This window comes from Teleopsis dalmanni, chromosome 1 (assembly GCF_002237135.1).
Source record: "Teleopsis dalmanni isolate 2A chromosome 1, ASM223713v2, whole genome shotgun sequence".
In the NCBI taxonomy this organism is placed as follows: Eukaryota; Metazoa; Arthropoda; class Insecta; order Diptera; family Diopsidae; genus Teleopsis; species Teleopsis dalmanni.
The window spans coordinates 196,681,917-196,705,089 of NC_051846.1; the positions used below are offsets into that span (position 1 = coordinate 196,681,917).

Below are 23,173 nucleotides of genomic sequence, written 5' to 3' on the forward strand. Positions count from 1 at the left end.
ATTCAAAAAATTTATTTCATTACCAAAGATTTGACGAGCCTATCTTTTCAGGCTGTAATTATTAGTAATAATAATGTTTTATATAAAATGCAAGAGTATTTTTCGGTGTCAAAAAGTGTGATATCTTATTTTATATATATTGGTCGTGTGCGAGTTAGGTTAAGTTGATGCTAAACCAAATGGGAGATTTTTTGGGATTTTTTGCACTGCACACATTTAGCCATTTATCAACACGTATCGACACATCACTACATTATCGGCTCATCTTAGAATTTCCCTCATTTAGAACGCAACTTAGCCTAACTCGCACACGACCATTGTTGATATGAGTATGAGTATTGATATGAATTGCAAGGATACATGAAATCTTACCAGCTTGAAAATAATATTTTCAGAATTAATTTGAGTAGTCTAATTAAAATAATCTGACATCACATCAACGAAGTCAAAACACGAAACTTTATTATATGTAGAAATATTTCTTAAAGTAAAACATAGAAAAAGTCTATTATATGGACACCTTTCTACCCTAAGTGTGATAGATCTATGACGAAGATATGGACAGATGTATGCGCAATCGTATTTGCTGTATATGACCAGATTCCCGATTTGATAATCTTTTTGTTTATTTTGTTGAATAATTTTTATAAATAAAAACTCTTCATATATATCATATATTGCTAAACCAATAAAAAGTTATAAGACTCATTGTGTTTATAATTATAGATCATTTTGCCTTTTTATTTTAAACATATTATTTAAATAGTATTTTTGTTTAATTTTTTCATCATAAATTATTCTGTACTCTTACCAAAATTTAATACCTATTTGAAACGGCAATGAAATATTAGGAAAAAATCTATTATTACCACGTGTTTATGCCGATATGCATTTTAGGTTTTATTACTGCAGGGGAGAGTAGGTCCCACGAATAATCTCACTTATTAACCTTATCTTATTTATAAGTACACAAGTCTATTTTTAATATTTTTTATGTTTGAAGTTTTTTCACTTTGTCATCATACAATAGTCAACCAGGTATTCTATATTTAATGAAATTTATTTAAATTTAAATTAAAATTAATTATATTTTGGTATAACCGGAATACGTAATAAGTCGAAAATTTTGATAATTTTTTTAACCAATATATCTTTGACAGTGAGATAATGAGCAAAACAAAACTTAAAAATATCTAAAAGTCAAAGTGAACTTGTAATGCAGACATATTCCATAACTGAGTTACTTTAGTAAATTAATTAAGGATTTCCATTAACTAATAGCATTTTTATTGTATATTTAATCCAATAAATTGTATTGTAGTATGCAATATAATATAAGTACAATATAAGTATTTATGTATACAATATAAGTTTTGTCTTATATATATTGTAGGACGTTGGGACAGCGCACCGTCCAACAAGCGATCCCACTGAAATGAAGTATTAGCAGAAGTAGACCACGAAACGACTTGGGTCCTTTTTTGTCCTTCGATTCTCGGATGTCATTATTGAGTTAAAGCTGGAGTGGCTTCCATTCGCATAATTACATCTCTTGTTAATGCAAGCAGCTTATATAGCTTGAAAAGTTTTATCTTACTTTGTATTAAATAGAATTTAAGACAAAACGCAACATTTCAGAATTACAGAAAGTAATGCTTCCTATTTATACACTTCTGAGTGCACTGAAGCTAACTTCCTATTTATGCTGATTCAGGTATGATCACCAAGTCCAACTGCACACAGCATTCTTTGTTTACTTGATGAACAATGTTGTGCTTATGGTTCCTCTTATACAAATCAACTTAGATACGACAAACACCATCACACTTATCCCAAGAATGCAAATCTCAGCATAATTATCTTGGTTTGGTCTGTGCATAACTACTCACAATTTGCGAATGAATACAATTTCTATAAAGAATCTATTAAGCTTTTGATAGCAAAAGCATAAATTAATAATCAAAAACATTCAAAATGAAATGCGGTCAATTATCAGAAAGTTTCTGAGTAATAAATTGCTAAGCTTTTGCATTGATATGATTAGTTCATTGATGACCATGTCAAACGTTGTACTGATATTTTTGTTGATAAAAGAATGTAATAAATAATTTATCGAACGTTTTAGCTACGGGTTATAGTAGATAAGGAAATTTATATTTTTTTCAATAAATAAGTTCACAAAAATGCCTCTATCAAACTCAGCATTTGCTGAGCGCATTGCAATGACAGCGGTTCGGTGATATTGACTGTGAATTTTTAACGATGTTTAGATCTAAAATAAAATATTTTTTTTACCTATTAGTGTTTTTGTTTGTTCTCATTATTTTATTTTGCATTTATGAAGATTCAAAATTATTAATCACGCGGCAAATAATTTTAAACAGTGAAAATGTAACTTTCATTGGTGAAGAACAGCCAAAAGTGATACTATTGTGGAATGGATTTTTCTCGAATAAACGTTGGAATCTACCAAACGACACAAATCTAGTCGAATGTTCACTTGCTAAATGTATATTTACCAATGAACATACATATCTGAAAAGTTTTGATATGTATAATTCCATAATATTTCATATAAGAAATGAATTTGGAAATGTACCGGAAGTCCGTAATCCACTGCAGTTATATATTTTTGCTCTATTGGAATCTCCTGTAAATACAAAAATTAATTTGAAAAATAAGGAAAACTTTTTTAATTTGACTATGACATACCGTTTGGACTCTGACATACTTTGGAGTTATAGTACAATTATCGACAAAGAAACTAATATTGCCACAGCACCGGCATTGATTCCATATTGGCGCAAAGTGGATAGTGAATGGACGCAGAATAACAAGAGTTTATCTATAATCATTAATAATAAAAAGAAACTTATAGCTTGGTTTGTCTCGAATTGTCGTACCTATTCAAAACGTGAACGGTTGGTAAAAGAATTACAAAAATATATTCCCGTGGATATATTTGGAAAATGTGGTGACTTAAAGTGAGTATATGAATATTTATTATTTAAAAAAACATAAATACGTTAAATTTTTCCCATTATAAAAAATTATTTAAATGTAAATGAACAAAATTATTTTGTAGTAAAAATAATTATAATTAGGTTGTATTTTATTTACTAATATGTTTTTAATTTATCTTACAATTATCTTTAACTCAGAAAGTGTGTTCAGATACGCAGGGTGCATGAGAAGTTTTTTTGAACAATGTTGTAAAATGTAATTCCTGAAATTATCAGTGAGTATTTGAGTATTTTCGATCCATAAAATTAATTTTGAGTATTTTCGAAAATAAGACAAAATTAAAAAAGAAAATATAATACAATTTCCTAACCACTACAATTTGGTGTTGGTTTCGGTAAAATCGATTACTTTAACAATTTGTTTTACTATGTTATACGTTGATTATGCAAACTATTATGGAATGAAGTTGACAAATTAGTAATAATAACAAGTTTAATAGATAAATACCTTTGTTAGCGAAAAACTGCAGTTCGTAATCGAATAAGTGCTTCAAATGAGTAGATAATTAACTATAAAAAAGTTTAGTGATAGTGCAAATAATTTATTAGACTGTATTGGACGTTGATTCAATGTAATTGTTTAAATATATAAAGATTTTTTTATAGTGGTCTTATCAAAACGATTTGCGCATTTTACGTAAATAATAACTATCGGTTAGGGGTGGATCTAAAACTATATTTAAGAGACCAAAGAACAATAAAACAGTAAAATAACAAGTAAGTTTAAAAATGACGAATATTATGTTGTTAGCCGAGAACATTATGGCAGCTGTGCTTTGAAATTACAAAAGTGTTGTTGATTGATGTTTAAGTAATGGACCGAACAATAACTGAAACATTACAGTACTGTACAATAACTGAAGAAAAGATACTGTACAGGTTCAAACTGCAGCAGTCGTTAAAACTAAAATTTATTATAAAGTTGATTGAATTTTTAGAACAGCTATTATAGGATAACTATCATAAATTTACCCTGCTTGTATACTCGCTAGGCACAATTTTTACATATACTTTTACTTTTTCACTAACACATACATTTTTGATTGCAAACAAAATTAATAAGATAACATTCAAACGTAAAATTTTTCGAATAGCCCTCGTAGACAAATTAGGTAAACGATATCGAGTTGTAAAATGTAGAATAGGTGCAGAGTGAGCTTTCAAAATAATCATATAATTAATAACGAAATATAAATTGATTACATTTTGCGAACAACAATATTGTTGCTTTATAATAATTAATAATGAAATTACTGCGAAATGTTATACAATTTATATACTAATTAGATAATTTGGCCTACATTTGCACTTATAGACGTGGATTATTATATTGGTTGGTTAATATTACCGTTGTTAATTAGAGTGCGAATTGTCAAAGAAGTGGATTAAATATCCATTTTAATTTATTAATATAAAATTAATAACTTAATAATATTGTGTTTGTTTCATGAGCATCTAGATTAAAAAAAAGCAATTATTATATTAAGGAGAATAGCTGTTTTTGAAGCCTTGAATTAAGTATGAATGTTAGCAAACATAACAGATTAGAAATTAAAAATGGGCGGTATGCTTTGTATGAAGTATGGATTTTAGCAAATATGTTAATAGATTAGAAATTAAAAACGGATGGTACAATTTTGTACCCGCTATACCTCAACATTTTTCACTCATTGAATTTATATATATAAACTATGTATTAGGTCTCTGTATTTTTATTAGTTATAATTATGTCTTAGGCATAATAAGAAGCTCGGATACATATAAATACTATATTCATTATTCATATACTAAAAATATGTATATATTTGCCATACAATACAATGACAGATATCAGAATATAACGGTATTTACTGTATGCTTTGGTAGGAAATTCTATTTTTAGAACTTGATGATTTGAACTAAAAGTTTTCTTAAAAAGTAAGCAGTTTTGTTCATATAATTAGAGATACACTGTAAGTTATATTTTTTTTTGGAAAAATCTTCTAAATGCATTGTAAGTTCTAGATAATTTTTACAGTATCCATGTGTTTTCGTATGTCACTTTGAAGAGCTTCAATATCAGTCCTTGCAAATCAATACAACTGCAGTTGTTACTACATATACGACAGTAAAGAAAGATAATGCAAATCAGATCTTATCACTATTTGTAGCGGACTTTCTAACATCTACGAAATGTCTCTAGAATTTAAATTTTTTATTAAACTAGTAAGTAACTGCTGATCATTTCATTGAATATGGAGTATCTGTGAATTTGCTTAAAAAATTACTTAGAAAATATATTTATATAGAAATAAATAAATAAGTAAATTCGATCCAAACTTTACTTTTCATTGGAATTATTATACTATATTGAGGTTGTTAAAAATTTTTTTGTCAAATATTAATAAATTTGCCAAACTTTTTATTGTATATTAATGTTGCATATAAATATATATGTTTATTTGGTTATGCAGATTAAAAACTTTAGTATTATGGGCTGAAATATAGGATTTTAAAGTTTTTTATATATGTAAATACCTTTTCTGTATTTACTTTTTGGGAAAATTGGTTGATGCCACTCGGTAGGATTTTATGTATTTTGTAGACGTATTTGACAATTTAATTAAAGTTATAACATTTAATATATATCCAGTAGATTGTATAAAAATTATATGTTAATTAAATTTACACTTTGCCGTTGCAGATGCAAGTTTGGGTCTACCGATTGTGATGAAGTTTTAGACACTGAGTACAAATTTTATTTAAGTTTTGAAAATTCGCTATGCCTTGATTACGTTACTGAGAAATTTTACAATGCGCTTAAAAGAAATATTGTACCTGTCGTATTTGGAGGTGCAAATTATTCCAAGTTTGCACCTCCGCATTCCTTTATTGATGCACATGGATTTCCGAGTGTAGAAGAGTTGGCTAAATATCTGTTAAATTTAAATAACACTCCTAACGAATATGCACGTTATTTCTGGTGGCGTCGTTTTTATACTATAAAAGGCAACACTATCCCATTTTGTGATATCTGCCATCATCTCAACAAGCCCGTCACACAGTACCGCACACAAATTTACAAAAGTATTGATGACTACTGGCATCATAACACTTGTATAGATGCAACATCCTAAATTTTTAGTTAAATTAAGCAAATATTTTTGATGTTCAGTATATTTTGTAAATTTAATTTAAATATATAGTACATTAAATTTTAGTATTATAGTTATATCAAAATTGTAACATTTACAATTGTATACATTTATAAATAATAATAATAATAATTTGAAGGGATTTATTTCAAAAGAATTTTCACCTTTTTTAAAGGTACTGCTTGTAATTATAAGTTTAAAAGTAACATATAATAGTAGCAAATTAATATGCAGAAATAAATTATCACATTTAATTTCGGCAGTGTGAAAAATTTTAAGGGTTTATGAGTGCTACTCTTATCTATTTCCGGCTTTTATTTAAATTACAATTATCCACATCCACATCCACCGCCAGGTATATTGCAATCCATAGAATTTGTTATACGACCAATATTTCTATTTGGTCCTAACCCACCATTGCCTCTATTATTGTTTCCACCACCATATCCTGAACCCCAACCATTACCACCACCTCTTCCGCTACTACCACCACCACCACCACCTCCCCCTCCACCACCGCCTCCTCCACCAGAACTCCAGCCACCGCCTTGTCTACCATTATTACTTCTGTTTTCATTTGTAAATGGTGCAAGTATAGTTTTTATGCTAATATAATAAAATAGTTTTCATTTGCTTCCAATCAATTATTCATTTACAACTCACAAGCACAATATGGTAAACCATATTCCAGTGAAAATGCCTAAAATTCGAGCCAAATTCCAAGGCCGATGGTTAAGGACACGTCCATCTAAATCATAATTGATAATTGATACATTTAATATAAAAAAAATCAATTCCTTACCTCTGTCTATGTAAACCATTATAGATAATAACTTTTTCCGGTAGGTCTGCTTATATAGGTGAAATCTACATTAAAAATTTAAACAAAGCGTTTAGTCCTACTTTATTATTTGACAAGTTGTTGTAAACTACTTTTGTTGACGTGTTGTCATAAACTCAAAATACAAGGTTGCATTTCGAAAACGATAGCTATTTGATTATTATTAAATCAAAGAATATTAGTATAAATATTCCTTGCTGTATATGTTAAAGACTTTGGTTCACCTTACGTGAGTCAGCAATAATAGACTATGAAAACGTTTAGTATTTACATTTTAACTATCAGAACATAGTAAACAATTTAAACAACGGAATGCAATTTATTTTATTTTGTTTTCAATCTGATTAGTCGCCATATATTATAATTTTAAATTCATGTATTGCTGCATTTATAATTTGTTTTGGTTTAAATTTCTGTTGATTCGCAACATTTTTTTGCTAAAATTGAAGTTTGATTCAGTAACCGAAAGTACTTTTGCATGGATTTTGTATAACAAATGTTACTAAACTCTACTCGCTTACGTACATAAATCCAGATATGTGTTAAGTGCTTTATTCTGAATACAATTTTGTACATTCGAAAACTATGTTAGTAATTATAATAACTGAATAAATTCAGTATATACAATCATATAATAAAAACTGATACTAGATAAATCATAGATTTATATAATCGCGCAATTATTCATCGTTTTTATACTGCAAAAAGCGACCCTGCTTTATTGTGGGACAATTGTCATCATCTCAAGAAGCTCCTTATTCTATATACAATGTTGCTCTTTACTCATAACATAATACTCGTGTAAATGCGTAAGCCTTAATATTTAATTAAATTCAGCAAGAATTGTCTGTTATCCGTATATTTTGTTAATTCAATCTCAATATGTAACAGTAAATTTTAGTAATAGTTTTAGATCTAAATAATATTTATAATTGTACTAGGATGTTAATTATTTTTAAAAAATAGCTTCAAAAATAAGTGGAGTTTAGTTGTGTGAATTTCCTCTACAAAAGTTTTCAGAACTACTTCTCTCAAATATGAGTTTACAAGTAATTCGTCATACGTGCAAATAAAAATGCAAAAGAGAAAATATCACACTAAATTTCAGCAGTGTCCGAGCGTGCAAAAACTATGTAGGTGTGATAGCCATACTTAGCTTAAGCACTTATTTAAAGCACGGACACATTACCGCGATCATCCACCGCCAGGTATGTTACAATCCATAGAGTTCGTTATGCGACCAATACGTCTGTTTGGTCGTAGTCCTCCATTACCTCCACTATTGTTACCACCACTATTTCCTGAGCCCCAACTACCGCCACCACCTCCTCCTCCACCGCCACCACCACCACCAGAATTCCAGCCACCGCCTTGCCTACCATTACTGCCTCTGTTTTGATTTGTAAATGGTGCAAAAAGGGTCCTCATGCTTATATAATAAATTTGTTATTATTTGTTTCAATGTTTGTTATTTAAATCAACTTACAAACACACTATGGTAAACCATAGTCCTGTGAAAATACCCAGAACGCGAGCCAGATTCCAAGGTCGATGGCTGAGAACACGTCCATCTACGATGATTAAGTTAACTTAAGTTCAATATAAACTCGTTTACAGTTAATTTGTTTACCTCTATCTATGTAAACCATGGTTGATGTTGTTACTCCGTTTGTTACGGATAATCTGTTTATAATTTTATGAATTTACATTGAAAATATATAAAAACAAATTTTAACTTTCATATTTATTCGAGAAATTTTTGTTGACTAATTGTATTGACGTGTTTGTCAAATATTTAATACACAAGGTTGCATTTTGTAAATTGTCATGTCAGTAGCTATTTAGTGCGTACTCAAACCTTATATATTCAATCTGTATATATTTTTCAATAAAAAAAATGTGTAATTTGTGTAATCACGACTTGAAATTATAATATACATTATATTATAATATAAATTATAATATACAAACAAAAAATGATTTTATGTTATAGTTATGACTTATTTTAAGAATAAATTATATATCTGCAAACTTCTTTTTAAACACTGTATGATTGGTTCAAATTTATAAAAAATTAAATATTTTCATAAAATTTATATTATACACATTACTATATAATCGCACATGACTTTGTTAACATATGTCTTCGAGTTCTACTATTCAAGTATAAAGTTATAAAAACAGTCCAGTTTTTGGATTATAATTTCATTTTAGCATAACATAATAACTCTTCATATCATATATATTTATTATATTTATATATATATTTCATTATATTGATGCGAATATTATGTGTGTTATTATTAATCATTTAACGTTTGTGTTACAATCGTTTAGTAAGACAAATGATTTTTATGACATTTTTTTCTAAGTTCCAGAGTTTTAACTTCGAGTTTAAGATAACTGAGATACTCAGAAAATACTCAATATAGGTAGCATTTTCTAGGTATTGTACAAAAACTTTATAAGGAAATTACTCAAGTTATAATGTATATTCTCATTACCCGGACTAATAAATTAACTCTGATTAGTATAAATAGAATTCTTATTTAAACAATAATTATTGAAGTATAGAATGGCTTCGCGAAAATTTATTTTAAAATTTTAAAATATAAAACTACGTAAAGCTGGTTTTATATATTTTGATTTTTATTGCATCATAGATATTGTAGATAACAAGTTAAAAGAATATTTGTTTAAAGCTTTACTAAGAGAATTGTAAAAATAAAACAAAACTGCAAGTTTAATATAATTAAAATAAACAGTGATTCATTATTATCTTTTTCAGAGATACGTAGTACGTGATACGTACTTTCAATTTGCACCATTCATAAATTGAAAAAAATTCTGTTTACCGCATTCTATAATATAACAATTTTTTTAATTGATAAATTGTAAATTTTACACTTTGAAAAATAATTTTTAACTTTAAAATGATTGATTAATTTCGTCTTTGACTGTAAGTAATTATAATTATAGGACTTGTCATATAATTTCAGTAATTTTAATTTAATATACTATGTACTATACATGGAATAAATAAAACAAAAGCAACTTATGCAGTTATTGCACTAAAATTTTTTAAACAACTTTATCTTTTTAATTTCTCAATTTATTTTAATTATTTAATATAATTAAGATAGAGACATGTTTTCTGACTATGCTCAAATTAGGATTCTTAACAGATTATGTGTTTAGTCTTTCCAGAACATAGCATTTATTTTGGCAGTTTTCAATGACAATGACATAATCTGCCTTTGCGTCTTAGGGAATACCAAATATGATTGATATTCTTACTGAACGTAAATTTGTTGAATATTGTTTTCCTTTTACCACTTAAACCAGACAAGGCAAAGCAGTGTTCCTTAGTAATAAATTTCAGAATTTGCGCCTTTTAGGAGCAAATTACTACAATTTTGGAGCACTTTTTGCTTTTAAGGAATAATTTTGTAAGAACTATTAAGAATTATTATAAGATAATAACATAATAAATTAACATTTTTACAGTCTGTATAAGTTTTTTCTTGCTTGTTATTTTTGGTGGCAAATTGAAAGTGAGCATATCTACATTTCCTTTCAAATTTAGGCGCAATCAAAAAGTACCAAAACATTGTAAAAATACGAAATTGGCAATACTGATGTGATAATCTACATAACATGCATTTTCGGCATAGCCCGAAAGAGCCAATTTTAATATTATTTAAATATATTATTTGATTGTTTTATTGTATTATTATATTAATGACTTTTTGATGTCTATAGCTTCAAGTTAGGAATGAAGTTTAGATAATGGTCATATATAAATTCTTATATATAATTATTCTTATATATGAAATATATTTACGAATATGTATGTCTGATTTAAGTATTACGCCAAATTGTAAAAAAGTAACTTAAAAAATATAATTAGCTTGTAAAAATATATATAATCCATAAATATACAAAAATAAAAAATACTACTTAGTACATCAGTCCCAACACTATCATTGGGTAGATTAAATTTTTTGGTCTTTTAAAAAGATTTAAGTTCAATTCTTATAGTAAGTTTGAAATTTTCCAACAAAAAAAAAAATATGTATTAGAAAATTTAGTTCATTGATAATTTATATATTTACTTTTAAATTAATAACTAAACGAAATAGTATAATTTTTTCATATTTCATTATTATCAGATTTGTGCTTAAAGAATTCATCTTAATAAAATTTATTAACATTGTACTGTTCAGAAAGACTGCATAAATTTGGGTACGACGGATTAGTACCTGTAACGCAACCAGTACCGGCAGTAGGACAATCACCATAAATTGGAAAATCAACGATATTTGTAGTTGCATAATTACAAGCAATCAGAAAAACTTTATATGAATTAGGTTTTGAATAAGTCAAAGCTGCACATCCCACGTGAGTATTTCTATCCGCCACCATAACTGTAAAATGGCCAATTTTACTAAAGAAGAGATTGAATTAATAGCTTGATATGTAAATATAATTAAAAAATAAGCTAAAATCTACTTACAACAGAATTGAATTATCTGAAGGAAATTTTTGTATATATTTCATATTACTGTCTTTGTATTCCCCGAACCATAAGTCCACTGCTCTTGTTGATAAGGTTTGGTAATTTGGTTCATTCCAAAAGCCAATATAAGCTAAGTTTTGCCCAGAATATTTGAAAGCCACTGTATTGTGGCACGAGTCATGTTTCATGACACACTGTTTCACATTTAAGGCAGCAAGTGAGGACAACTCATCGTTCCACTGCATAGTAGCCATACGACATGCTGGACTGTGATTTTCTACATTACCACCAGCCACGGAATTACGTTTGCTATTGTGTGCATCGAGGAGTAGATTTTTGAGTTCAGGTGTTATGTTAACCAGTGCTGCATCTGAAGCACAATCAGCAGCTTTTTCCTACAGGAATAACATTAAAACACACTTTTATAGAAGCTATTTTTAATATAAATACGTTTATAAATAATTAGAATAAATTTTTACTCCATTATTATTGCAAGCTATGTGGTCATTGCATATGTCACAGTAGTTGGTATTGCTCAAAACGCCTAAGAAAAGATGGGTGCTAAGTAAAACGTAAACAGCAAAACGAGTCATCTTCCTTGGAGATTAAAATTTTTTCAATTTTTATTTTTAAATTAATTTTTTTTATTTTTTAATACTGTGCTTGAAGCTTTAACGAATTTTTCAGACTAAATTGTTTGTTCCTGATTTAACTGCTTTTATTCTGGCAGTGTGCATCATGTAACAAATTATACTCACCGTTCATATGTTTTATCTTTTAGGAAAGCAAAAAATAATTAATAAATAAAAAAAATGACAACAAAAAAAATATATTATTTATTTAACAAAAGCTTAGATATTTCTGCCGGTCTGTACCTCAACACCACTTTTGTGGTCTGCAATGTTAATAGTAATATTATAAACATTTAAGTGACTAATACGATAAAAGTTGTATTTAAATGGAGAAGACGGAAAATATATTCTATTGCTTGGAGAGAAAATTATGTTTCAAGCCATTGCCTTCAGAAACATCGCTAGTACTTATAATTGCATTTAGAAGGCATTGGGTAGATAGAAACGCTAGCGTAAGTATAAATATTTAATTGAAAACATAATAGAAAATTTTATTGCTATTTATTCATGATATTTAATTCATTGTTAATTGTTAATATAATATTATGTTTAAGACAAATTATTGCCTTCAATTATCCATAGAAATACAATATTCGTACAATGTATGGGTGTATATAAAAAATATCTTATTTTTGCCATCATATTTTCTAAAACAATTAAAGCCAATTGGTTACAGTGATTATAGCGTATAAACGGTTTGCTTTGACCGACTGTAAAATTAATGATTATTAAAATTATCTTTGGTACTGAAAACGTATACAATGTAAGTTTTACGATTCTAGTAATACATACCATAAGATATTAAATTTATTTTATCAATTTTATTACTCTATTCAAAGAAAATGAAATTAGGAATGCATTCATATCGTCAGGATTATTTATTGCACTATCCACAAAAACTTAATATAAATAATAATAAATTTTAAAATTTCTATATATATTAGTATATAAAAATTTCAAATTATTTACTCTTATATCTTGATTTATTCAAATAAAAAAAACGGTCATATTAGTACTCGTAACTAAGTATTGTATAATATTCTACCAATATATAAACTATAAACTCAAAAAACAAGATTGCTACTACGAAGTATTAGATCATCAGCAACTATTTTTTTATATCTGTAACTCTATTCTGAATAAAAGCTTTATTAAGTTCAACAAGATACTCGTCATGTGGGGAAGGCGTTGCAGATCACATAGGTAGACCACATTTCTTTTTAATATTATTGTGAATTAGGACTGTTGCAAGTTCATCAAGATATTTTTCATATAGGCAAGGAAATGTTGCAGATTATATAGACAATTCTTACACATTTCTTTTTATGGAGAGATTCAGTCTGATTAATTTTTTTCTACAACTTTTGACCATCTCTCTTACTATTAATTGTATTCTTTACAATTTATTTAAGAATACAATGTTTGAGTTAAGCAGACATTATTCATCGTTAAAAAATATGTATTCAGTCTGATTAATTTTATTCTACAACTTCTTTAATATTTTCAAAAGAATTTAATGTCTGAGTTAACCAGACATTATTCATCGATAAAAAATATATATTCAGTCTGATTAACTTTATTCTACAACTTCTTTAATATACTCGATAAAATTCAATGTTTGAGTTAACCAGACATTCATCGATCAAAAGATATTTAGTAGTAAAAGTTTAAATAACTGAGTATTTAGTCTATTTAAACATTTTTGAATTTTTTTTAGAAACATTGGGCTTGAAGTTGTAACGCTGAAGAATAATTGTTTAAATGTTTGGTGTAATGTCTGTACAGTGAAAGCTCTGTTTAACCGACACTCTTTTAACTATGCAAATGTGTTAAGTTTCAGTTTTTATTTTGAAAAAATGTATGCTCTTTCATAGAGACAGTCCAATTAATCGGTGAGAATAGTTGATCATCTTAGTTTTCACTTAAAAGAACTTGTACCATATATATGCATACGCAAATGTATATATATTTATATGCTGAAAGCCGCATATATCTTTTTAGTTTTAAAATAATCACGTCTATGGGCTATGCTTTTTGATATTTTTGTATGAAAGAGTCTGGTATTAAGCGCTCAGCTCGTTTAGCGCATTGCTTGACTTTTCCAGGCTTTGCCTCTCTGCGACGTAGGTCCTCCTACACGTCATTTCTGCAAAACGCAGAGCTACGATCTCAGTTGCATCAAGTAAAAATTCATGCGAGTGTGGTTGTCACATATGTGTTTGAAAGTTTATATCAAAATTAGCTCTGTTTTGGGTTTTTTGGAATAAAGTTTTAATATTTAAAATATCGAAAAAGAAAATAAGTTAAACAAATGCTAACGTTTGAACAAATAACTTGATTGTGTGATATTATTGTTATTAAAATATAATTCAAACTTTTGACTGATATGCATATTATAAGCCATCATAAACTTCATTAATTGAACACAAATGAGTAAAGTTGGCATTTCTACCGGTTTTGCAATCATTACCAGATCCACCTACTTGATATGCCGACTTTCCTACTATATTTGTTGTAGCATAGTTGCATGCAATTAGCGTTCGAAGATATTTACCATTCATATAACGTACTGCACCACAACCAACATGTGTATTCCGATCAATTACCATAGTCAGAAAGTGTCCAATTTTCCTTATAAAAAAATATAAAAAAAATATAAAAAATATTAAAAAAAATATAATGAAAATACAATAAAAAAATTGAGTAAAATATTTACGGTCCTCCATATTTTTTGGGAAATTTATATATAAACTGCATGCCAGCATGTTCATGTTCATTCCACCAACGATTTATACGATTTTTAATAATCCAATCATCTGAATAGACTTTATTTTTTAAAGTATGTCCAAAATAACCCAAATTTTGACCGGATTGTCTAAAATCCTTTGTATTGTGGCACTTATCATGCTTCTGGACACATTGCATAGCATTCAAGGTAGCAAGTTTTGCTAGTTCATCATTCCATTGCATACTGGCCATACGTGTGGCTGATAAGTAACCATTCAGATCGCCTCCAGCGATTTGATTACGTTTGGTATTATGCTCATCGAGAATAGTTGTGATAAATGGAGAAAGATCAATCACATAAGCATCAGTTGGACATGCTGATGCCAATTGCTTTATAAAATTTTTAAAAACTTAATTAATAAATTTTAATATTATATATTACTTACAAAAGTGTTCTCGCAGGCAATATGTTTAATTCCTGATGGGCAAATTCTTGGCACACAGTAATCAGTTGCATCTACTCTCCACAAATTAATTATTAAAACTAAAATAAAAGTTGATTTCATTATGGTTAAAATTGCGTAATCGTTGTGACTTAACTATAGGTGTAGTATGTTTCATTATTGAATTTTTTATACTTTGTTAGAGTTCTAAACGGAAGAATATCTTAAATTCATAAAATATATTCATTTCATCTGTGCAAATAAAATTTAAATATCTATGGATTGTAAAGTACGTAGCAAGTATTAAGTGAGCTGGGAACCTAATAAATATTCTGTTATTTAATGTTTATGGGTTTCCATCAGTTATTACATTAAACCAATGATAAATATAAACTAATAATTTTTAATTTCAAATTTAAGGTCATTAAAGTAAGCATAAGTTGCAGTTTTTAGGGGACTATAATGTAAATAAATTTAAATTTTAAAAGCATCTTTGGGCTTTTGGTCAGTTGACTAATGAGTATTGACTCTGAGCTTCAATTTTGACAGGGCATGGGATCACCCCTTGGTACTTATAGTCGCAAAAACTTTATTTAAAAACAACTAAATGTAAGAAATAATTTCAAGAGCACTGATGATAGGTATTTGGCAATATTCGAAACAGCTGTATAGTCAGGTCAGCCAAAAGTTGAATTAATCATTAATTTTGGCATAGTATGAGTCAATTCTTGGTGCTTGCAGTTTCAAAAAATTATTAACGAATAATTGAATACAAGATATAATTCCAAGACTTGGGCTTTGGGTCAGTTGACTAATGAGCACTGACTCTGAGCTTCACATATATATATATAGATCAACATTATTTGTGCTATCTTCTTTTCCGTATTTATGTGCCTCTAGTGTTGTAGGTTGCAAAAAGGGTACTAAGGCTGAAACCAGTCATAATGTAATACTTCAACATAAAAGTTTTTTACTTATATATATTCATCACTTTTGCTATCCCCATTTACTTATTTTATTTAAAATAAGGTTTTACACATTTGAAACCCTCAAAAATTCAAAATTTATAATCTCTCCGAAATCAAAAATTTGGAACAAATCAAATCTTTGTCTGCCAATGCCCAATGTCTTCCAATATTTAAGTTCTTTTATCTCACATTGGGTTAATAAGGTTGGGAAGTGTATAACTAATAAAAGTCTATGCCTAGTGTTTGTGAATAACGGAGTCAATGTTAATTTGATATTTTTAGTGGCCATATAAAAGATTAAATAGTGTAAACAATTGAACTTATATTAAATTAGCTTTATATTGCATGAAATCGATAGTTTATTGTTTTAGTTTAAATGGTTTTCCATTCTTGGAAATCCTTGCTTACTTGTTGTTATTGTTCTAAACCGCAGTCACCTCCAGCATTAATAGATTACAAGATACATATACTGACCAAGATGGGATGTGAGGAAAAGAACTGGTGCGAGGGTTATATGGGATGTAACGATGATGAAGGCTTGGTAGTATACTCTGCTCGGTGCATTTATATTGCTTTAGTTGGAACTAAGAAGTATGTTGTATGCGCGAATTGTTTATTGATGACGAATGAGTTTGATAATTAAAATTGGCCACTCCTAATCTAATGTTTGTTTTAGCAGCATTAAACGGCTAAAATTGTTATTAGTTATGTTATATTTGTTCTGGATAACAACGAACCATTTTATCCAAGTATGTGGCAACTTATTTTTTTGAGATCGCTATTATAGGGAAAACTATTAAAAAAGGATGTATTCATGAACGCACATTTCTCTTAATCGTGCAATGTTGAGGGTTTCTAGTTTTTATTTTGTATACCATTCATTTATTCATACAAAATATCTAGTAACATCGCTTATAAGTGCTTTTACTGTGTATAACCATTACAATTGTTTTTTTTGAGAAATTAGCTCATTGTAATGTAATAGAAAGCATAAATCTAAATTAAATTGGTACCATTCCATAATAAGTTAAATACTGAATGTTATAAATTCAGTATAAGAATTTAATATAAGAATGGTATACCGGGTCCTATGAGATCTATTGTGCTTTGCTGTAACGGATTCTTTGGCTTAAGCCAAATGTAAGTATAGAACTATTATATAGAGAGCGATAACAAGTTTAGCAGTTTAATTGCAATTTAATACTTTAATTGTTCTAATTGTTAATCGTTGTGGTTAAATTATATTTTGCTATTAATTGATTTAATTGTTTGGAATATTTTTTCATAAATATTTTCAAAACAAATTAACTTGATTAATTCAAACGCGCGCGATTTTAACAGAACTGGTTTTTTTCTTTTCTTTTTTACAGAAAATTAAACAATAAAAAGTAATAAATTAATATATATTACTAATACTAAAAATAAGAATAAAAATAACTAATAACCGCAAATAAAATTTAGCAGAGATGGTACTTGAGATACAACAGCAGCCAAACGCAACTGAGTAAATGGAATTACTTGTAAAAACCAAAATTATTGTTATGATAATTTTATATTTTATTTTTCTTAGAGCCAACCTAAGGAGTTAATGAAGATAATCATTATTACGTAGTTGTGAAAACCGAAACTAATTTTATAGAACCAACATATAAATAAAAATACTGTATTTATTGATAATTTGATGGTTATTATTTATTTATAAGAATATTAATAAATAATAATTATTTATTTATAATAATATTAATAAATAATAATTAGTTATTTATAATAATATTAATAAATAAAAATTCTGTTACTAACTGTTAAGAATATAATGGATATAGCACTGTTTTGATATAATATATTAAAACTCCAGATTTGATTATGGTTTAATGAACTGACCAACTGTTATTTTTATTAAAATATTATTATTAAAACAATTTCTTGCGAATTAATATATTTAACTTCTAAGTAAAAAAACATTTATCTATTATCAATGAAGACGCGTCTCGGGCGATAATTATGATTGACATTTGATTTGTATGCACTTTTTTATAGGAAATATGAAAGAAATGCGACAATAATAATTGCGTGCAACGCATATATAAATTAAATAAAAATATGTAAAGTAACATTATTGCATATAAACATTTAATAAATTATTATAAGTTTTAGTATAAAATAAACTACATCTACATATGACTACACTGTGAAAAATATTGTAATTACATATCTTACATAAACACTTAGTATTCTAAAAGGTATAAAAACTAGTTATAAAAACTGCTACAAACTATTTAAAAAAAACTTGAATTATAACAAGTCATATTTTTCCTTAATTGAGCATAAACTTTTAAATACAGGATTTGGACCAGTTTTGCATCCGGACGCACTTTTTCCTTTTATATAAACTGGATGATCAATAATTTTATTGTAAGAGTAATTGCAGGCAAATATAAAATTATTTATGCCATTCCTTGTAAACCGTGATGCTGCGCAACCAATTCTGGTATTTCTCTCAACAATTATTTGAGCAAAATGTCCCATGGCGCTATAAATTTAAAAATTCAAATTTTAAAATTACACAATAATTTTACACACTATTTTCTTATTATTAATTTAAACTTACGGTCCATTATAATTATTTGGAAATTTGTTTATAATATTCATATTGCAATATATATACTCGTTCCACCAAGCGGTTATGCTCTCCTTAATTAAATCTTCATCAGATTTAAAAGTTTGTGGGCCAGTGTATTGAAAATAAGCCAAGTTTTGTCCAGAAAAATTAAAATTCACTGTATTCCTGCATTCGTCGTGCTTCATTCTACACTGTTTTACATTAAGCTGTGCCAGTTCTGTCAATTCCTGACCCCATTGTGTAGTAGCCATTTGCACTGCCGGCATAAATCCTTTCAATTTTCCACTCGCAACCATATTCCGCTGCTCATTGTGCATTTTTAAAATCGTTCTCGTATGTGGAGTTATATCTATAAGGTGTGCATCAGCTGGGCAGATATTAGAAAAAAGCTACAATAATAATAATAACAATATGAAATTAACTAATTCAGTAAACAAGTTCTAACTTTGTCTTATAGTAAGAATAAGTTTGCATATTTACTTTTTTATTCCCGCATGCTATATGCTTTTTACCGGACGGGCACAATGTGCGAGAGCAGTATTCTGCCGTTTGTGCTGCTGCCGTTATGTATATTATCGATATTAAAATAAGAAATTTCATATTTGCAAGATTCTTAATGTCAAAACGCGCAACACTAGAGCTCTATAATTTAATACTAATTACTTGAAACAAGCAGTTTTGGCTTTTATATCAACGTTCTCACAATTAGAATTCATGAATTTTTTTAATCGTGAGCAAAATTTCATTTAGTCTTTAAATCCACTTGAGTAATCGAATAAGCAAAATAATGCTTAATTATAGCTAATGAATATTTTTCTTATTTAAAATGATTTGTTTTAATTTTTTGCACTGGTTTTTTCACCAAAACTTCAGCTACTGTTTACAATATTTATTTTTATCTATAAGCATACTTCACTTATTATGTTGTCCAAAAATATACATATATATGATATTGGACAACGTAGTTGAACGTAGTTTCAATAGTTCAACATTTTTTACGTCACTGACAAAACTTAGATTAAAATAAAGAAAAACCGTTGCTGATTAAGAGTTTATCCATCTATTTAATTTATTTGTATGTACGTATATATGTAAGGCTAATATTAAAAATTCTCTACTAAACTCAACTCAATCTTTGCCTATTCAAGATTTCTAACGGCGATTTGTGTGAGGAATAGAGCAAAAGTGCAGTTAATCAATCGCAAATTCTCATTTCAAGTTTACCAGCATCATTACATGTGCTTAGGTTCTAAAATCTGGCTCATCAGCATAGAGTGCAATCATTGAAAGTGCAGCTTTCATTCCAAATGGAATTCCCAATCGTAATAAATTGAAAAAAATTTCTTGTTTATATGGAATAAATAAAGTATATAAGAGATTAATAATAGCAACAAAAATATTGCAAACATAAAAATATTAAATCAATAGGGAAGAATTAGTCCATAATAAAATTAATGTGTAGATGCAGATACATTAATATCATAATATGTTTATATGTTTTTTTTGGCCTCATTTGGAAAAATTTAAAAATTGGGAGAAACCATTAACTTGACGTATTTTTCAAATGAAAGATAAAATACAATGACTTGCCATTTTATTATTTAGTGACAAATAATATTACTATATGTATTATTTAAATAATTTCAATCTGTTTTTTCAATTAACATATAACATGTATATAACAATTAACTCAATTAACAATTTCAATATTAATTAATTTTCTTTAAATTTTTTATTCTTTTTTAAGTTTTTTATATTGCAAAACTATATTATAACTTATTTAAATTTTTTTTATTTATAACAATAAAATAAAAATAAATAGATAAATAAAAAAAAATGAAAATTTGAATACAATTCCATTATATAAAAATATGAATACATAAGTAAATAAAATCTAAAATCTTATTAATATGATATAAGTATATTGAAAAATATAATTCAACTAATATCTTATTAATAAATAAAAATATTAATATAGATTCAAATAGAATATATTATTTTAAAGTTTTTTAGTGGACTATTAGGACAATTTTATTTTAAAACAGAACGCATTGGTTCTAACATATTATTGGTTTTTTTGATTTTTTAAAGCATTTAAAATTTCGACTATATTCTATGACAGGGCTGTCCAAAGCACGGGCTGTCGGCTGTACGGGAGATATTTGTGTCGCCCGCGAAATGTTTTTAATCTATCATAATTACGGAAATTTTCTTTTGGTGTAAAACTACATCTATTTGGTAAAACTATATTATTTTATTTTTATGGTATATGTAACAAATATGTGATTTTAAATTGATATATTAATAAGACTAAATTCAACATTGTAACTGTATTTTTATTTTTGTCGAAAACAACTATGAACGTATGTATTTGTTTTTGCGGCCCACCAATCTGTACAGTGATTTGTATTGGCTCGCGATCGCAATTAGTATGGAGTCCATGCAATGGACAACCCTCTTCTATGGGTATTTTCAGGAACAGTTTCTGTACCAATGCGTTGTAATATAGAAATAAGATATAATACGATTGGTGGAAGATAGCTACGAAAACTTGAAAAAACGAATTATTAAAATAACAGTTACATTATATATGACCACGTAAAAATAATATAATTCACTAATAATGCTAGTGAATTAATAAAAATAAAAATATTGAAATATGTGACATTAAAAATTCTAAGACTTAAGTTTTTAGTTAGCATAATACAACTATCTTAATTTATATTTTTTATTATTTATCTTATAAACAATAAGTTTATATGAAACCTGTTTAACAGAAATAAAAAAATGTATTATAATTTAAGAGTTAATTGTATAAATAAATTAAATCTTATTTTAAGTATGGCTAAACCTTAAACAACCTCTCTTCAATTGCACTTAAGTGCATTGCAAATAAATTTTTATCAGTTAGGAAGTAAAATACTACTAATCCCTTTAAATAGCTTTAAATATCAAATTAAATTAGATTTATTTTTATATTTATTAAGACAAATAAGTCTTCCCACCGACAATTCATTTGTCATCATTTCTATTTAAATTCCATAATTTTGTAACTTTTTGATAAATAACAATTTTATAGTTTATTGTTTATAATTTAATACATTATTAAAAATTAATTTTAATTTAACTTTAATTGGTTGCTTTCTATGACGTTTAAGGAAATAAACTTTATATATGAATACACATTTACGTATTTCAAAAATACTAGTTAAGAATTAATTATGAATTTATATCAATTAAATGGTAGTGCATTTTGATCACACAGTAGTATATATATTTCTATTCTTTACATTCTATTCTGACTTACCTAAAATCAAATATTAATTTATACAATAAATTACTCCTTTTTTAAGTTTTCTATTCGGTTCTAAAGTGTTTTGAATTTAATGTGTCCACAATATAATTTATTTCTTTATCTTATGAGAATGTATGTAGAAAAAATTATAGACTTCGATAAGTAGTTATACAAACATAAATTCTATAGATATTAAAAAAATCTAATATTTTTGAGTAAATCATCGCATCTGTTGTCATAGCACAAAGCTGGATCTTTGTAATCTTTCTCCTTAGTAAAAGTACGTTATCAAAGATGTGCGCAATAGTTGGTTCTTTGGTGATATAAACACTTTGAATTGCTTTATAGTTCTCATTTCTCCTTGGCTCTGGATATTAATGTTCATAAAACAAGTTCACCACGCTTTTCGAGATAAATTTAGATAGGTTAGTTGTGCCTGCGTCGAATAAAGCAGCTGGATCTGCAAGAGTCAACTCTTCGTTAATATCGATTCCCAATTGCAAGAGGTTGTAGTATATAAAATTGTGTCTTGATTAACACCCATTATTTATAAAAATTAATTTGATAAAGAGCTAAATATGATAAAACAAATAGAAACAGCTTTAATTATTTTTCAAATAATTAATTATTATTTATTATTTTCCTTAAAGCAAAAACAATTTATTTTGTAAAGTTTTTTATGGCAAAGAAAAATGTTGGCATTTTCATATTTTATTATTAAATATAATTGAATTAAATATATGTAATATTTATTACGCAAATAAATGTAATGTAATAAACAAATGTTTATATAATTCGTGTAAACTAAATTATTTCAAAGTTGATAGATGTAGTGCTACCTAGCTTAGAATATGCATAGACCTGATACAAGATCAGAATCCCTTAAAGCAGTAAGTGACAGCAGTAAAGCAGTAAGTTCAGTCCTTTAAAACTTGTACTTCCAAAGAATTTTGATCGATTTTTTAAAAGAG

General features: G+C 27.3%; 5 protein-coding genes across 5 annotated transcripts; 1 reads left to right on the plus strand and 4 right to left on the minus strand.

Annotated features, from left to right (window-relative positions):
- The first annotated feature begins 2,703 nt into the window (after positions 1 to 2,703).
- LOC119667021 (alpha-(1,3)-fucosyltransferase C-like) lies at positions 2,704 to 6,139 on the plus strand. The gene is made up of 2 exons (XM_038076300.1): positions 2,704 to 2,984; positions 5,707 to 6,139. Exons 1-2 carry the CDS (start codon positions 2,704 to 2,706, stop codon positions 6,137 to 6,139), a joined length of 714 nt encoding a protein of 237 aa, XP_037932228.1.
- A 155-nt stretch (positions 6,140 to 6,294) lies between these two features.
- Positions 6,295 to 12,194, minus strand: LOC119667022. The gene is made up of 10 exons (XM_038076301.1): positions 11,997 to 12,194; positions 11,515 to 11,912; positions 11,196 to 11,445; positions 8,493 to 8,569; positions 8,216 to 8,427; positions 7,270 to 7,276; positions 7,091 to 7,147; positions 6,960 to 7,024; positions 6,821 to 6,905; positions 6,295 to 6,763 (listed from the first exon to the last, which is right to left on the minus strand). Exons 1-10 carry the CDS (start codon positions 12,108 to 12,110, stop codon positions 6,487 to 6,489), a joined length of 1,542 nt encoding a protein of 513 aa, XP_037932229.1. The 5' UTR covers positions 12,111 to 12,194; the 3' UTR covers positions 6,295 to 6,486.
- LOC119671130 (glycine-rich selenoprotein-like) lies at positions 7,894 to 8,766 on the minus strand. The gene is made up of 3 exons (XM_038081650.1): positions 8,629 to 8,766; positions 8,485 to 8,569; positions 7,894 to 8,427 (listed from the first exon to the last, which is right to left on the minus strand). The coding sequence occupies exons 1-3, from the start codon at positions 8,645 to 8,647 to the stop codon at positions 8,193 to 8,195; spliced, it is 339 nt and encodes a 112-aa protein (XP_037937578.1). The 5' UTR covers positions 8,648 to 8,766; the 3' UTR covers positions 7,894 to 8,192.
- A 2,255-nt stretch (positions 12,195 to 14,449) lies between the features above and the next one.
- On the minus strand, positions 14,450 to 15,460 carry LOC119673354 (antigen 5 like allergen Cul n 1-like). The gene is made up of 3 exons (XM_038084622.1): positions 15,323 to 15,460; positions 14,866 to 15,266; positions 14,450 to 14,780 (listed from the first exon to the last, which is right to left on the minus strand). The coding sequence occupies exons 1-3, from the start codon at positions 15,440 to 15,442 to the stop codon at positions 14,543 to 14,545; spliced, it is 759 nt and encodes a 252-aa protein (XP_037940550.1). The 5' UTR covers positions 15,443 to 15,460; the 3' UTR covers positions 14,450 to 14,542.
- Positions 15,461 to 18,512: 3,052 nt separating this feature from the next.
- On the minus strand, positions 18,513 to 19,701 carry LOC119673366 (antigen 5 like allergen Cul n 1-like). Its single transcript, XM_038084631.1, has 3 exons — positions 19,388 to 19,701; positions 18,896 to 19,296; positions 18,513 to 18,817 (listed from the first exon to the last, which is right to left on the minus strand). The coding sequence occupies exons 1-3, from the start codon at positions 19,505 to 19,507 to the stop codon at positions 18,580 to 18,582; spliced, it is 759 nt and encodes a 252-aa protein (XP_037940559.1). The 5' UTR covers positions 19,508 to 19,701; the 3' UTR covers positions 18,513 to 18,579.
- Between the last annotated feature and the right edge of the window lie 3,472 nt (positions 19,702 to 23,173).

Bases quoted from the DNA above. Each gene is read 5' to 3' on its own strand.
- LOC119667021 (XM_038076300.1), top strand. From the start codon at position 2,704: ATGACATACCGTTTGGACTCTGACATACTTTGGAGTTATAGTACAATT. The intron at 2,985-5,706 runs GTGAGTATATGA...TTGCCGTTGCAG, and splicing joins GGAAAATGTGGTGACTTAAA to ATGCAAGTTTGGGTCTACCG.
- LOC119671130 (XM_038081650.1), bottom strand. The intron at 8,428-8,484 runs GTAAGTTGATTT...TTATTATATAAG, and splicing joins TGGTTTACCATAGTGTGTTT to CATGAGGACCCTTTTTGCAC.
- LOC119667022 (XM_038076301.1), bottom strand. From the start codon at position 12,110: ATGACTCGTTTTGCTGTTTACGTTTTACTTAGCACCCATCTTTTCTTA. The intron at 7,025-7,090 runs GTAGTTTACAAC...TTTTTAATGTAG, and splicing joins ATGACAACACGTCAACAAAA to ATTTCACCTATATAAGCAGA. The intron at 6,906-6,959 runs GTAAGGAATTGA...ATTATGATTTAG, and splicing joins AATGGTTTACATAGACAGAG to ATGGACGTGTCCTTAACCAT.
- LOC119673354 (XM_038084622.1), bottom strand. From the start codon at position 15,442: ATGAAATCAACTTTTATTTTAGTTTTAATAATTAATTTGTGGAGAGTA. The intron at 15,267-15,322 runs GTAAGTAATATA...AATTTTATAAAG, and splicing joins TTGCCTGCGAGAACACTTTT to CAATTGGCATCAGCATGTCC. The intron at 14,781-14,865 runs GTAAATATTTTA...TTTTTTTATAAG, and splicing joins CCCAAAAAATATGGAGGACC to GAAAATTGGACACTTTCTGA.
- LOC119673366 (XM_038084631.1), bottom strand. From the start codon at position 19,507: ATGAAATTTCTTATTTTAATATCGATAATATACATAACGGCAGCAGCA. The intron at 19,297-19,387 runs GTAAATATGCAA...TTATTATTGTAG, and splicing joins TAGCATGCGGGAATAAAAAA to CTTTTTTCTAATATCTGCCC. The intron at 18,818-18,895 runs GTAAGTTTAAAT...TTAAATTTATAG, and splicing joins CCAAATAATTATAATGGACC to CGCCATGGGACATTTTGCTC.